The 17074-nt window shown below is 29.5% G+C and overlaps 1 protein-coding gene across 1 annotated transcript; it reads right to left on the bottom strand.

Annotated features, from left to right (window-relative positions):
• Positions 1-3077: 3077 nt before the first annotated feature.
• Positions 3078-3768, bottom strand: LOC124940558 (chromatin remodeling protein EBS-like). Its single transcript, XM_047481082.1, has 3 exons — positions 3696-3768; positions 3231-3573; positions 3078-3150 (listed from the first exon to the last, which is right to left on the bottom strand). The coding sequence occupies exons 1-3, from the start codon at positions 3766-3768 to the stop codon at positions 3078-3080; spliced, it is 489 nt and encodes a 162-aa protein (XP_047337038.1).
• Positions 3769-17074: the final 13306 nt, after the last annotated feature.

Raw genomic sequence — 17074 nt, 5'->3', positions numbered from 1 at the left:
AATTTATGTTTTGATAAATATTTAGGATTTTTAATAATCTAGTAATCATAAGTAATAATAAAAGCGAAGGAAAAATATAAACTTTTTAATACGAGAATATAAATATATTTTATAAAAAATTATTGTTTATAAAATTTATAATTATATATCAGTTTATTTAATATTAGTGTTTATTTTTTATAATATTTGTACTTTATAAAATAAAATAAAATTTTTAATTTTTAAATATGAATAAAAAATATAAGAATTTAATTAAAAAATAAAATGCATATAATATCTTTGAATTATATAATATGTAAATTTATAAATATAATTGAGAATTATTGTATTTAATATTATGTTATTTTTAATTATATAAAATAATAAAAATATTAAGGAATTAAGGGTTATTTATTCAACTTCACCCAGTCCTCCATTTTCTTCTCCACGGTTTCACCTTCCTCTTTTTGTGGAGCTTAACCTACCCTAGTTGATCAGTTGATCGAGCACTATCTAAATTCTTATTCTCTTTTTCCATTATCTACATTCCCTATTATTTTTCTAGCGCTTCACCTCCGTACATTTGAAGAAGATTTTTGCATTGTTTCATCTAGCTTCCTGGTACATTTAAAGAAGATTTATGCATTGTAAGTATAGTACACCCTAGTACATTTGAAGAAGATTTCTGCATTGTAAGTATAGTACTTTTGTTTCATTGGCCAGGTCCTCCATCTTGTAGATAATGATTATTTGTAAGTTTGTAAAGATGCATTTATTAAGTTGTGTTATGGTGTATTAATAGAAGCATTAAAGAAATTTGGTCATTGAATATAATTAACTTTATTTATGAATTTTATGTTATCAAAATGTCGTTGTTGTCATTGATATAAATTTGAAAAAACTAATGTTCTAAATTTATTTCCTCATTTTTCTCCATGATTTTATTTAAGTGATAGTGATCTCTTTTGGAATAAGACAAGGACAAATAGATGGAACAATAAATTTTCTTTGAGGGAAATTTGCAGCGCCACATTTTCATGTTAGTATGAATTCTCTCTTCCAATTAATTTATCAAATGTAATTTATATCAATTTATTTAATATAGTAAATATTTTACTTATTTCTTGTTTGTTAAAAGAGAGTAAAAAAGTGTAATTTGTTACTAATTGATAAATTTGTATTTGAATCTTTTATAGGTGGGAGAAGGAAGAAAAGGAAGAGGGAGAAGGAAGAAAAGGAAGAGAAGTTGTTTCAAATTTCGGAATTTGATCATTTTTATTGATATAATAATGTTTATTTTGTATGACTTTAAATTCTATATAATTATATTTTGATGTAATTATATTTGGATATAATTATATTTTTAGGTAATATTATAATATAAAAATGGAGTGTTAATTATATAATATTATTTTGAATGATTTTTATTGTTGTCAATTGAATATTAACTACACTTATAATCAACTATTTTTAAACTCTAATTTGTAATTAGAGACAATTATTTGTGATAAAAATATTGTTTTTATATATAGCCAACTAACTGTTAACTTATGAACACTATTAATTGTAGTTATTAAACAGAAGTTAAAGACTATTACTTACGTTAAAAATATCGCATTTATATATAGTCAACTAACTATTAACTACGGTTTTTGTACCGCCTTTATAGCCACTATTAACTGCGGTTTTTAAACCGTAGTTAGAAACTATTACTTGCGGTGAAAATCCCGCCTTTATAAGTAAACAATTTACTACGGTTTTAAGAACCGCAGTTAAAGACTATTAACTGCGGTCTTATAAACCGTAGTTAGAGACTATTAACTGCGGTTCTATAAACCGCAGTTAAAAGTTAGTATCTGCGGTAAATTTACCGCCCTTAATTGTCAAAATCTCTTTAACGGCGGAACTATTAACGGCGGTTGACTACGGTAATTTTACCGTCGTAATTGTCTTTTAGCAACGGTAAATTATACAATAATGGCGGTAAAAACAGCCCTTAAATGTTACTTTTTTACTAGTGTTTGTATTTAATTTTTTGATTAATTTTTCAACTTGATTACTTAGCCAAAATGATGGATCTTTCCCTAGAGGACATGTATCTTACAAAGTTGTTGTCTTGTCTTGTCTTATTGACATCATCGCTCTTTGTGTTCATATATATTTTACCTTAACAAGTTGTCTTAGTAGGATATATTTCTTATTAATAAAAAATGTTCTTTTAATATTCAACCATGCAATATGAACTAGAAGAAGATGAATAGGGTAAGTAACACTAATAACATTTTGATGAAGTCATGTTTTAATTATAAACCTTTAGAGTACATCTTACCCATCCTTATACATATATTATGAAAAATAATAAGGTTTTCGATTGTGCATGTTTTGTCGTATTATGATATATAATTAAAAGAAATTGATCTGTTATATTAATTAACTCACGACAAGTATCAAAATCTTGTCACTTTTAATTGAATAACATGTCAAAGGAGATGAATTTCAGTTATTTTTCAATCTAGATTTAGATTAATGTTAAATTTATATTAGAAATGGCCAGAAAAGCATAATTATAATGTTATATAATTATAATCAACAAACTTATATTGATAATTGTTTTCAATTGCGGTTCTCTTTCTTACAACATAACTTTAGAAAGCATACATGCATAACAACTCTCAATGTCAAACAACACTACCATGATTCATTAGAATATATATTAATACACTCAAACTTCACATTGCCTCCTTTACTTAATTCGTCATTGAAGTTTCATCCTGCGTAACATTAGAATTATAAATTCAGTTATTCGAGTCAACAAGAGATATATAATAAATCATTGCATTGTAAAATGAATACCTCCTCTCCATTACAATCGGAGCATATAAACTCATCTATTTGTTTTACTTGATTTATAGTCATACCAAGACAAGAATGATGGTACCTACATAAAGATAAAGATAGATGAAAAAATCTCCAATTTAGTAAAACTTAATATTAAATAAATTCTAAACTCACTTATAGGGCACATTACTAATTACCCAGAAATGTGGTGTTCCTAATTCCAACCTTAAAAAAATCAATTGGTAATCCTAGAAAGATTATTACCAGTTTTTGCATTCTTCACACTGCACCATAAAATGGTCTGGGTTCTCAGGTATTTGGCATTTACAATACCTTCAAAATATAAGACCAATCAATCCCAAAAACTACAAAATCTATAACAAATTAGACAGAACCAAACACAATATACTTACACTCTAACGCGAATAGGTAAAAAAAGACCGATTGCAGCTTTGTATTCAAATCGGCAATAGTAATCCTTAGCTCCAACCCTCTCTAGCTTGGTGTAATTCTTGAAAGAATGAACCATACACTTACCTTGAATCGTGTAAGCACTCTGAAACTCATAGTGGTCAGACAAGAACAGTTCTTTCTCACCATGGAATAGTTTACGACCTCCGTTGGAATCCTCCGGCCTGTAATACCATCTTATCTGAACTGTCACATTATTTATATTGTCTATCTGGATCTTGTTAATCTGAGCCACATAAGGAGTAGTATTGCTCTCCGGTGATCGCAACAGCACATTGTCTCCAGCTTCAGAAACAAACCATAATGTATAAAGATATCATAATAACAAAAAGAAAGAAAATCGACAGCCATAATGTATAAAGAAACAAAAAGAACAATCATATGAAAAAAGAGACAGATTCAATTACCTTTGACGACTTTGTTGGTGCCTCTGATAGTGTAGGAGTCTAGGTTGCGTTTGACTGCACTGGTTTTGGCCATCTAGTGAGAGAAAGTGAGGGTAATGTAGGGTAGGGTTAGGAGAAATAAAGAATAAATGGGCTATTGTTCTCTTATGTAGTACTAAAATTTACGGCAGCCATGGGCTAAACCCTAGAAATTCGTCAATAGCTGTGTATGGTTACGGCGGCCATGGGAAAAACCCTAGATATTTGTCAATAGCTGTGTATGGTTACCGCGGCCATGGGATAATTGTTTTGCTTTGATGAAAACATAAATAACGTCCAGGATTATTTGGATTTGTTGAATTTTTTTGCTTAAACTTATCATTAGTTACTCAAAGTTCAAAGTACACTCAAAATTTTAGTAAAATTTATTATTTAGTTATTGTTTATTTTGAAAGTGAGTAACTATCATTCTTTCACGTTTTTGTAAAGATGGCAAGCACTGAGAAATAACAATAAGAGGTTGTCTTAAGTTTAGTTCAAAAGATTGTTAAACACAATCAACTTAAATATTATTTTAAATGATTCAATTTTCAATAAACAAATATAATAAATTTTAAATTAACTCGAAAAGATTCTTTAGGAGATTGAGTTACCTCTTCACTGTTGATATCATCAAATTGTCTCTTTATCCGAATGATGCGTTTTTTCGGAAAATAGGTTCAATTCTCATTTCACTTGCAATATGTTCGGCTTCAACCAAGACTTGATCAAATCCAGATTCTCTAAACTCTTGGAGAAAAAAATAAGCCCCTTTCACTGTCTAATAGCAACATCAATATCCATTTTTTCTGATTGGAGAGACTTACTGACAATGTTAATCTCATATAATAACTTGTACCAAATTATTATTCCGGTTAGGAATTCAAAATTCTCAAGTTCAAATGATGCCAAACCCTCAGTTTCACTCTTTATTTTTGAGTCATAAGAAGTGTTTGCCAAATCAATTAAAGCATCTCGTATTTTTAAAGTCTGGTCTTTTATGGGCTTCACACTTTCAACATGGCTTTCCCATCGTGTTTGTGATAATGGCTTGACCGTAAGACCTTGTACATGATCTTTGAAGATTTTCCACCGCTTGATAGAAGAAGAGAATAATGAATCTATGATTAACCACAATGTTACACTTCCGCTATGCAATAATGCAAGATACAGATTGTGAATCCACCATTTCACCAGACAAGTCCTCAACAAAAAAAATAATCAAGTAAATCGAACCAAAATCTCACCGAAATCGGAGGAAGAACTCTAGTGGGTAGTGGCACAGTGCCGAGAAACAAGACTGGAACGAGCGAAAAAGGCCCAAGAGCTCGGGGAAGGAGACGACCGAGTTTTCTGCTCTGATTCCGGCAAGCTGGAGAATCGACGACGGGCTTGGAGTTTGGGAGAAGTGTTTCTTTTTTTTTCTTTCTAGAATGCTTGTTCTTATTTTTTTTTCGTTTTCCTTGATTTTGTTGATAAATGAGAATCTTGCGATTATTTTCTCCAAGTAAGATAACGTTTTTTTTTTGTTTTTTTGGATACAAATTAAGTTAGGGTTTATCATTGATAGGTTATCAATTATTATTTATGGGCTTTTTAAAAATAAGCCCATGAACATATCATTATAATTTTTTTTTAAGATTTTGGTACCCAAAAATATTTGGGTATGAGGCAATTGCCTCACTTATTACACAACAGATCTAAGTTTCGTATACAAAGGTTGGGGGCAATATCATCTCATCTCAACTAAGGTAACTATTCTACATGATATATGAAGTTGTGTTCTTCAAATGAGCAAATAATCATGTTTTGCATTTTTCAATAAAGCTTAGCGGTTAAAATTACTCAATGCTAACATGAATTATACAATTCTCTCGGAATTGTTGATTTGATACACTCAAGAACTCATTAGCCATATATGTATATATACACATATTGCTATCATGTTTTCCATTTTGTTTATATGGTAATCTATCCTTCCAAATATTTTTATGTCCACATATTGAATATGAAATGGTTGATAAAGATGAAGTAATGTGACACATCAAATTGACCTGTGTTAAGGGAAAAAAATTAAAAAGCCTTAAATCTCAAGATAATAAGATAACTAATGTATTTAGTGGTGAATTTTCTATTGAAATAATTGTGAGATATGTATAGTTTTTGTGCAACTTTTTATAATAGATGTGTCATTATTTATCTTCTAAACTTCCAAACATATATGAACATTCTAACTCTGATAATCAGTAATGGAAGAAGAAAATATGATTAGGCCAGTTATTGGCTACTCATTTAAGATGAAATAAAGATTCATGTCAAATCTGAGAATTAAACAAAAGGAGGTTATGAAGTGGGTCTTATGGTTCTACAAAGATGGACCCCTGGACTTAGGAATCCACGGCCATTGTGTTTGGTTGGGTTTTTAAGACAGAAACTATACAAGAATTGTTGAGTACTAGAGGAGATTAAATTATGTGTTTATGCTTAATGAAATCAAAACAAGATGAAAATTCAATTTACAAATTATTGAAACTCTTTCCATATTAATGGTTGAATGTGTTTCTCCCGGAGTCTGGATGATATTAATTAGTGAGTTTATTGATGAAGAATTCCGTGAGTTGAAGGGTATAGAGAATGGACCAATTGGATTTTGGGATCTTGCTATAAACTTAGAGTCATGTCATACATAACTTTGGAGGTTAAAAGAATCATGGGAAAATACTATATTACATTGGGATCAATTAAAGATGAAATTGGAATTTTACACTAAACTGATGAAAATTTTACAAATTTGAAGGACCATATAGGAACGTTAAATTGAAAAATTGAGCAAAGAAATTGTGAAACACTTTAGTCACGTTTCTGAATGTTTTGGAGACTTGACACTTGGCCTAGGAGTTTTGACTGGACAAAAATCATTTTCTAAATTCAAAGTCTATTTCCACCAACTGTCCAGTATTATCCTTAATAAATTAGTTATTTGGTACACCACTTACAAAACTACATATGCCTGGATGATGTTATGGAAGAGAGCTTCATTCCAGTTTTAGTACGTGCTGAACATTCTCCAGAAAATCTAACTCGATTGAAATTGTGAGCATTAGAAATAGTTTCTATAGTAACATTTATCGGACAGATAATAGTCCTTAGAGAAGCTGTAGGGATGCTCAAATCCAAGTTTTAAGGTCTCAAACAGAAAATTCGAAAAATCTGAAAGCTTGAAGCTTGAATGTTGGGTATTTGATTTCTTCGATTTGAAGGTGGAGGGTGGATTCCTTGGTTTCGAATGACTCAAGGGGTGTATTTAAAACTTCCCTAAGTAGGTGGAAGCTTCGAGTACACTAAATCAGAAAAAATCTATTAATGACATTTTGGTTGTTCTTGATCCCACTTGAAGATATAAGGATAAATCACCCCTATGGGGGAGTAGTAAAAATGATCACCGAAGTATGATGATCATTGTATCTTTTGAATCAGCCGAAAAGGTAGACTATCGGCTGAGTTTCAAGTTGGAAAAATTGAAGACGGATCTTCATCCTTATATTTGCGGCGTCGCGATGAGGAAGACGATCGGAGGACAAAACAATGTCGTTTTGTAAGCGTTTGGCATTATGTCAGCAGTCCATCAAGGTGGCATTGCGTCTGGGCATTTCGTTAACGATCTAGCTAATGGGCTTTAACTGATCTGGTGTCTCGTGAGCACGCGCTCGTTCCACTACAACGGTCTACGCGAGCGTGCCTGAAGCGTTGAATGGAGATCCAAAGCTCATCCGATGACTTCGGCTGTGGCTGTAACTTTATCTTCTGATTTTAGCTACACCCGATTATGAATTTTATTTTTATTTTAAAACCTTAAGGGTTTGTTTGAAATTGAATTTTCTTTTACCCTTTGGGGTTTAATTTTGATTTTGTAAATCCACAAAATATTAAAATAAATATGGCAAATATTTTACCAATTTATTTTATTTTATTTTTGTGTTAAATAAATAATTTTGGGGATGAAATAGGTACCTCATTCGTCCTAAATTATTTATTTTAATCCCAGATTTTTCTAAAATTATTTTAAAAGAAATGAGTACAACATTTGTCCCAAATATTTTATTTTTATTATTTTGACCATTTTTTTTAATTAATTAGGTCTTATTTATCACAATTATTTGTCTAATTAATTATTTTAAATAGATTTTTGGCAAGGGTTTAATTATTTTGATTATATTTATTCAAAAATAAATTAAAATGATAATTTTAATTTTATAAATTGGTACGTAGATTTTTAATGCTTATATTTATATATATAAACAATAACTTATCAACAAAATCAAATAATATATAACTACAAATGTACTTCACGTCTTAATCGAAGCATTTACATTACCGTGTTTTGAATGATAATCCACTTGAAGCGGCAATGTTTGAAATATTTTTGGTGAAATATTTTTACCGATATAATTCGTGCAAATAAATAATTGGCCGAATTGTGATTCGAACATGAGATATGCCTTCCGTCTCACATTATTGCGTCCAAACTTCGAACCACTACGCCAACGTGCCATTTCATTTTTTTTTCTCCAATTTTATTCTCCAATTTTATTCTTTCTACCGTTGATAACTCTATTTTCCTAATTAAGAAAAATATATTATTCTTCATCTACTCAACTCTATCAACAAACGAATATAAATGATATCTTAATATCATAATAAAAAAAGTAATATATATATATATATATATATATATATATATATATATATATATATATAAATAACAAAGACAATCTCGTTATATGCTTATATAAATAAATAGACTTTTTTTTTTTTTTTTTTTTTTTTTTTTTTTTTTTTTTTTTTTTTAACAATCACCGTACCACATTCTTATTAATTATAACACTTAATTAATTAATTTAAGAATGTATAATTTATAATTAATTATTTTAAAATTGAAACAATACGTTTCAATTATATTTAATTTTAATTACTATATTTAAATTATAAAAATTATTTTTTTATGAAAATTTAAAACTAACTTTTTAGTTATTTTTTTATTTTCATTTATTGTTACTAATAATTTTAGTAACCAACAAGCTTAGAATTAAAATAAAAACAAATGATTATTTTCTAATTTATTTTATAGATAACTACCATGTTTCTTGAAAATATATATATATATATATATATATATATATATATATATATATATATATATATATATATTAGCTTATAAAATTATGCTTTGAAAAAAATGTTGTTAATAATTAACATTACATATATACAAAAAAAAAAAAAGAATTATCTTTATTAGTCAATACTTCTATTTCTTTCGATGAACAACTTCAACTTGTCGAAATAAGTCATACTTAGAACTACAACATCACAACTCGTATTTTTAAAATATCGAAGATAAAAACTTCGGCGGCGCAAACTACTACATAAAACTGTTTTAAGATTGATAGTATTTTTGTCTTTAAATTACATAAATATATAACTAAAAAAATACAATATTACAAATAAATAAAAAACACTAAATGTATATGAACAACGAAATCATCGAATAAAGATAGATTTAATGCATGTGTTAGACATATTTCCCTTAAACAGTTCTATCATCTCCTGTTTGTACTAGAATTTATCGTAAATGGCTGTCTCTGAGGGTACAACGATTCTAGTAGTGATTCTAAACTAGAATAACTACGCATCGAACATGACAAAGATACATGAATCCAATCACCGGATTTCAACAGAAATGGTCTAGTCAAGAACTCGAAGATAATTCACAAATATAAAAAAAATGGAATTCTAGAGTGTGAAGTGATATAATGATATTGTGGTTAGTGAAATGAATAAAGAATGAGTATACATGACTGACTGAGAATTAAATATTATAATTTAATAATTCAAACATTTATTAGCAATAAACATTGCTTATTAATTTGCAAATTAGTTCGTAACTAATTAACATCATTACTTATATATTATGTGCTGAAATGCTATTTAATTTAATTAGTCATACGATTTAGTCAATTGATAGACCAATTAAAGTTGAATGTTTTATCATAACTTTATACTTTAATTTTTCTGTTTAGTCATTAATTTTAATTATACAATTAAAATTTTATTATAATTTGGATTAACACCTTTAATTCACGTTTGAATTTAGGGTGAATTTTATTTTATTTACTAATATTTTTATTTATTTTCATTAATAAAATTAACTTAATTTTATCAATATTTTTATTTAATAAAAACACTATTTGAATCAATTTTTCAATTTTATATTGTGTTCTTATCCTTTACAGAAATTGGTGATAAAACTTTATTGGTTATGTGTTGTTAATTAATTCCAATTTTGATTCATATAAGATGAAAAGTCATAATGACAATCTAGATTTTATTCATTTATAATTTATAATTTTAGTTTTCATTTTGAAATCTTATGTGTTTTCAAATAATTCTTGAAATGGACTTCAATTGGTATGTTCAAATAGTTTAAATAATGCTTGGACACATGTATAGTCATCTATGGCCATTCTTTGAAGCTACAATATAAATCAAATGTGTTTTGATATTTTCGAAATATGAATATTAATAAAATCTGGTAAATTTTGACAGATGATTACGATCATAGAATATCTTCAATGTTTTTGAATTTTAGATATGTTAGATTATCCTCTTATTTACAAATTTAAGTAAATCGATATTTTTCAAAATGATACCTAAAGACCTCTTAGAAAGCCATAAGAAAATGAGTTTTTAATAAAAACCTGATTTTTGTCATTTTGTAGAATTTATTGGGGAGCCAACTAAGAACTCATTTTAATACTGATTTGAACATTTCACACGATCAAGATGATTCATATAACTACAACTTTTTTTTTATTACTTTTTTTTTTGTCAATTCTAACTTTATGTAGGTCATATATGAAGGCAAGACAGTGAGATTCTTGAACTAAGAATTTATTAATTCTTGTTGTCATAGTTTCATAGATATTTGATGGTAAATTGAATATTGATCTAAACTCATTAAATTTGTGTACATCATGAATAACCTAACTATTAAATTTATTAATACTAAATATTGGAATAATTTTAGGTTTTCATCACATCTTACCCTCCCGTATACATGTATGCTTTCTATACAATTTTTTAGTATTTTCTAATAATGTGCCATTCGAAACGTAGAAGTATGATTAGGAGCAGAACGAGTATGAGCCTTAAAAATAGGTTAGAAATAAGCTTTTGTTTTTGGTGCATATCGAAAATAGATTTCTGTAAATAAATTGTGTAAAAGTAGTCATGTCTAAAGTGAGAAACTTCATAGTAAAGTCTTTCCATTCATACATACGTGTGAGCCACAGTTCCGAGACTCTTTTCCGCACTTAAATTAGTACAAAACCTAACAAGAATCTCTAAAATAAAGACAGAAAAAGCTAAAAGATGAATAGCGCGACTCATAAAACAAGATTGGTAGAAATTCCGACGTACATGACCGTTTTGGGACATACATGTTGTGTCCACCCTATTTAGAGGTGTGTCCCTAAAAAGTTTTGCAAATGTTTGAAGCATTGTTATAGGTCCAAAATGCACTAAAATATTGCAATCTCAATGTTATAAATAAAGAGTAGAAAAATAGTGATTTTTTTACCATATATTTATTATTATAAATTCAACTAAAGCATGTATTTATTATGAAATTCATAATTTTAAACGTTAAAATGATAACACTGTTTAATTTAATTTTCATCAAATTCTTGTTTTCTATGAATGTTAAATTATCTTATCTTAAATGGTATCTCCTTCATTCTCTCTCTATATATGTTAAATTATCTTATTCTCTCCTTCTACCAGGATTAAATCATTGAATACAGTTACTTGACAACTAACAAATTCTTCAAAAAAATTATAATTTGTATGGAGTCTTCTCAAGTAATCTCAAAGTTAGTATCTCAGATATTCAAAAAGGAAGATTGATAGAGTCCTCTAAGAATTCGGTTGGTCATGCAAATCTAAACGAATTGGAAGGGCTCATACATAGACGTGTAATTACAAAACAAAGATATTAAATTCATAATATTTGGTTAGTTATGATAAAAAGGAGTAAGGACTTAATCTATATTTGGTTTGCTCTTATAATAATTTGAAATTTATATAAAGATTCTAATTGTTGATTCATACATATTTTTATACTTTTTGAAAAGATTTTAGAAAGAATTTTTAAATTTCAAATAAAAAGGTCTAAACTTCATGTCCCGTAGAAAAAAAATGTTAATTTCTCGACTTCAATTACTCTAAAAATGATTAAGAGTCACAATATAATATGGTTTAAAGAAACAATATGGTTAATAGGCACTACATAAATTTTGTTATTTCTCATATATTTATGTTGTTGGGAGAAAATTTATAAGTGTATAAACAATAATTATGTTCAAAAAATTTAGTATCACTTGAAAGAAATTGGGTCACTAAAAAGAAAAAAGAAATAATTTTTCTTTTTTCTTGTCAAAGGAAAGGAAGACCGACAAAAAAAAATATCAAAATTCTTAAAGCATACAAGCATTAGAAGAATACATCATGTAGATGAGAAAGAAAAGAACTCAATAAGACTCTTAAATACTTTAGTTGCATATATGTCGTCTCCCAAATTCTTTCATTTCCCCTCCATTTTATTAATCGAGTTATCATTCAATTCTGATAATTGTGAATTTGATTCGTCACCAACTCACATAAATTCACCAAAACAATTGTGGTCAATGAGAAGTAGGTTTTGAATTTGTTGAAGGTTAAGTTTATTTCAAATCATCGGTGAATCGATTTCTTTTCATTTCATTGCAATCCAATGTGCGACAGAGTTGAATTATCTCTTAGTCAAAACTATTTTGAAACCCTTGTTAATTTCTAAACATTTAAGAATGTCTATTTTTATCGGTTTCACCTTCGAGTATGTGTTTGTTTAACTTTGACCTTTTGAGATTTTTAATAGCCAATTGACAGTTAGAGAATATGATAATATCATGGAGATGTAGTTCCTCTACTATTTTCGTTGTTAGTCTTAAAGCCTCCATTTAATTAATTATGACATCAATACCAAAGATATTGTCACTCCTATAATAATTTCTCTACTTGACATGCACAATATCACTATAACATAAATATTTTTTTACTCTTATTGATAGACGCATCCACATGTGCAATGATTTATTTAGGTGAATTTGTTATTGTGCTTTTTACAATTCACTTATTTTTTGCGAACTTTCTTTCAAAGTTAGCCTGACCATATGCTCGGAGTTCTTGTGCGACAGTTATAATAATCCGGTTCTCGTACAAAATTTTGATTTCTAAATGTAAAATTTTTTCTTGCCTTCCATATCTCTTAGTATGTATATCCATACAATTTTTTTTAAAATTAATGTCTTTCTTTTCATTATTGTGAAGATACTTAATTTTAATATTTGATTTATGCCAAATATGTTTTACAAAATCACAATCAAGAAAGTGTGTTTATATTTTTCATTTGAGTTTTTACATTATTTACATTAATTGTCAATGATCACATTTTTTTTGAAAGATTCGTTTTCCATGCCACTACTTCATTCAAGACTCTCCACATATTTTATTTGTATACTTCTTTGAAAATATTTTAGAAGAATTTTTAAATTTCAATTAAAAAGATATAAACTTCATATCCCCAAATTTAGAATGTAGAAAAAAATGTTAATTTCTCAACTTCAATTACTCTAAAAATGATTAAGAATCACAATATAATATTGTTTAATGAAGCAATATGGTTTATAGGCACTACATAAATTGTGTTATTTCTCATATATTTATGTTGTTTGGAGAAAATTTAATAAGTGTATAAACAATAATTTTGTTCAAAATATTTAGAATCACCTGAAAGAAATTGGGTCACTAAGAAGTAAAAAAGAATTATTTTTTTTTTGTCAAAGGAACACCAACAAAAAAATATCAAAATTCTTAAAGCATACATAAGAACAATAGATAAAGTAGATGAGAAATAAAAGAACTCAATAAGACTCTAAAATACTTGTGTTGCATATATGTCATCTCCCAAATTCTTTCATCTCCTACCTACTTGTGTTCGTAGCTCGATCGGAGGTCAAGCCTGTAGTCCGACAAAAAAACAGAAGTCGTCCGTAGAAAGTGATACGTGAATTTCTCAGTAATACTTCGCTACTACCGTAGTTGGCGGAAATAACTTAATGGTAGAGCATATCATTGCTGTTAGGATCTAGGTCGCCGCTGGTGGACCGGGGGTTGGACCGGTTAGCGATTCTCACTCGTAGGGTGGTGGTTAATCCGGTTAGAGATTAACACCGGGGTTTCAATACTACACAACCTGTCACAAACCCTTGAACTAGGTTCAAGCGCGGAAGAGGTTTGCTTTCAGGTTGAAGCGGTACACTTGTATGATAGGCACGGTCGGTTTCGGATGATGAAGATTTGGAGATGGTGGGTCGGTTTTGGCAATCTGGATGTTCGGTATGGTTAGTATAGATTCGGTTTGGAGCGGTATGGTTAAGTTATTCGGTTATGTAATGAAGCCAACAGAAAGTAAATAACACAAAAGGTTTTATGGATGTTCGGAGATAAAACTCCTACGTCACCCCTTCCTCTCGAAACCGCGAGAAGGATATTCACTAAGGAATACAAGTACAATCCGATCGAGACTTATTTCCTGCTCGATAATACTCTTACAATTCACACCGAAATTGTAGAACACACTTTAGCTTTCAACACTTAGGCTTTCTAGAATAGCACACTGTTATCACTTGTAGTAAATGCTCTTAGCTTTCGTTATCCCAATGTATGTCACTCGATGTCCCAATATTTGTCCCACGTTTACTCTTCTTCAACTGCCTCCTTTTATAGGTGAAATATGCCAACGGTCATATTTCACTGCCTTGAATCTGATTGGCTGGTCAGCGGTGCAGTGATTCAGTGTCTCAGACCTGCGGTCGTCACAGACCTGCCGGTCTGTTCTTCCGGTCTGTAAGACAGACCTGCTGGGTGTGTCTTTTACTCAATGTAGGCACTGTCTGTTTGGACAGTTGTCTGTACTTTGAAGATTTCCTTTCTGGCTTATCCCGAAGTAGAAGGATTCGGTAGTACGGTTTTTCTGCAGCCTACAGTCTTTCCTCAGACTTGCATGGATATGGAAGTATTCAGTCTGTTCCTTTGGTATCATTCTCAATAGATACCCGAAATGTCTTCTTGTACTGGTCGGCCACTTGACTTGGCCGAATGTCTTTTGATAGTGAAGTAACCGGACTTCTTCCGGTTATTCTTGTCTTGTGGATGATCGGCTGTTTGATGGTTCCGGTTTTGAGCTTTGGCCGATCCTTTGTGCGGTCACGTTCCGAATACACTTGATCGGTTTGGTATCTTGACCGGTTAGGTTTCTTCAGTCAGTTCTTTTGTTCATCCGGTCCGGTTCCTTGTTCCTGCATGGGAAGTTTGTTTAAGTTAGGTTTATTTGAACCGGTATGAATTTATCTAACAATTGCCAAGGCTGAGGTTGAGGGTTCAAGTCCTTCTTTCCGCTCCTGATTTTATCGTTTATTTAGTGGTTACGAGTGGAGTGCATAAGCCCCCTTAGAGTACAGGGACAACAACAAACAACCCCTTGGTTGGTTCCAAACCTAAGGTGTAGTAAAGTAGTAAAAGTTAAATTTTAAGCCCACACCGTCAATGAAGGAGCACTAGCGTGAAAGGATAGGCAGGCTACCCCCACCGATCGGAGAATAAAAGGCAAAATTGGACAGGTATTCAGGGTTACCAACCCAGTCGACATCTGAAAATACAGTTAGATGAGTCGAAGACCGAGCAACAAAAGTGAGACCGAACCCAAGGGTACCTTTGAGATACCGAAGAATGCGTTTGACAGAAACCATATCAGTTGTGATATGAGCATACATAAATTGGCAGCCCTAATTCAAAGCATAGATAATAGCAAGGCGAGTAATAGTTAAGTATTGTAGAGCTCCCATCAGGATGCGGTATAAAGAGATATCAACAAGAAAATAACCCTTCAAAGTAGACAGCTCCATTTTATTCATCGAGTTATCTTGATTCAATTCCGATTATCGAGAATTTGATTTGTTACCAACTCACTTAAATTCACCAAAATAATTGTGGTCAATAAGAAGTAGGTTTTGATTTTATTGAAGATTAAGTTTATTCCAAATCATTAGTGAATCGATTTCTTTGCATTTTATTGCAATTAATTGTGCGACAGAATTGAATTATCTATTAGTCAAAACTATTTTGAAACCTGGTTAATTTATAAACATTTAAGAATGTCTATTTTTATTGGTCTCACCTTCCAGTATGTGTTCAACTTTAACCTTTTGATATTTCTAATATCAAATTGACAGCTAGAGAATATGATAATATCATTGAGATTTAGTTCCTCTACCATTTTCGTTGTTAGTCTTAAAGCCTCCATTTAAGTAATTATGACATCAATACCCTTAAAAGATATTATCCCTCCTGTAATAATTTCTCCACTTGACATGCACAATATCACTAGAACATAACTTTTTTTTACTCTTATTGATGGCCGCATCCAAATGTGCAATTATTTGATTTGGGTGAATTTGTAATCGTGCTTCTTACAATTCACTTATTTTTTGCGGAATTTTTTTTCAGTTTAGCATGACCATATGCTTGGAGTTCTTGTGCGGAAGTTATAATAATTCGGTTCTGTACATCATTTTAATTTCTAAATGTAAGATTTTTTCTTGCTTTCCAAATCTCTGAGTATATCCACACAATTTTTTAAAACTAATCATCCTATTTCATTTCAATGTTTTTTAAATTTAAGAGTATCCAATCCTGAAAAAAAAATCATTTTTGTGAGGATACTTAATTTATGCCAAATATGTTTTACAAAATCACAATCAATAAAGTGTGTTTATAATTTTCATTTGAGATTTTACATTAATTACATTAATTGTCAATGATCACATTTTTTTTGAAAGATTCGCTTTCCATGCCACAACTTCATTCAAGACTCTCCACATATTTTATTTGTATACTTTTTAAAAAGATTTTAGAAGAATTTTTAAATTTCAAATAAAAATGTCTAAACTTCTTATCCCCAAATTTAGAATGTAGAAAAATATATTAATTTCACAACTTCAATTACTCTAAAAATGATTAAGAGTCGCAATATAATATGGTTTAATGAAGAAATATGGTTTATAGGCACTACATAAATTTTGTTATTTCTCATATATTTATGTTGTTTAGAGAAAATTTAATAAGTGTATAAACAATAACTATGTTAAAAAAATTTAGAATCACCTGAAAGAAATTGGGTCACTAAAAAGTAAAAAAAGAATTAGTTT

The sequence above is a fragment of the Impatiens glandulifera genome, chromosome 5, assembly GCF_907164915.1.
Source record: "Impatiens glandulifera chromosome 5, dImpGla2.1, whole genome shotgun sequence".
Classification (NCBI taxonomy): Eukaryota; Viridiplantae; Streptophyta; class Magnoliopsida; order Ericales; family Balsaminaceae; genus Impatiens; species Impatiens glandulifera.
The sequence above is the reverse complement of the archived record's forward strand: the minus strand, read 5'-3'. Positions and strand labels throughout refer to the sequence as shown.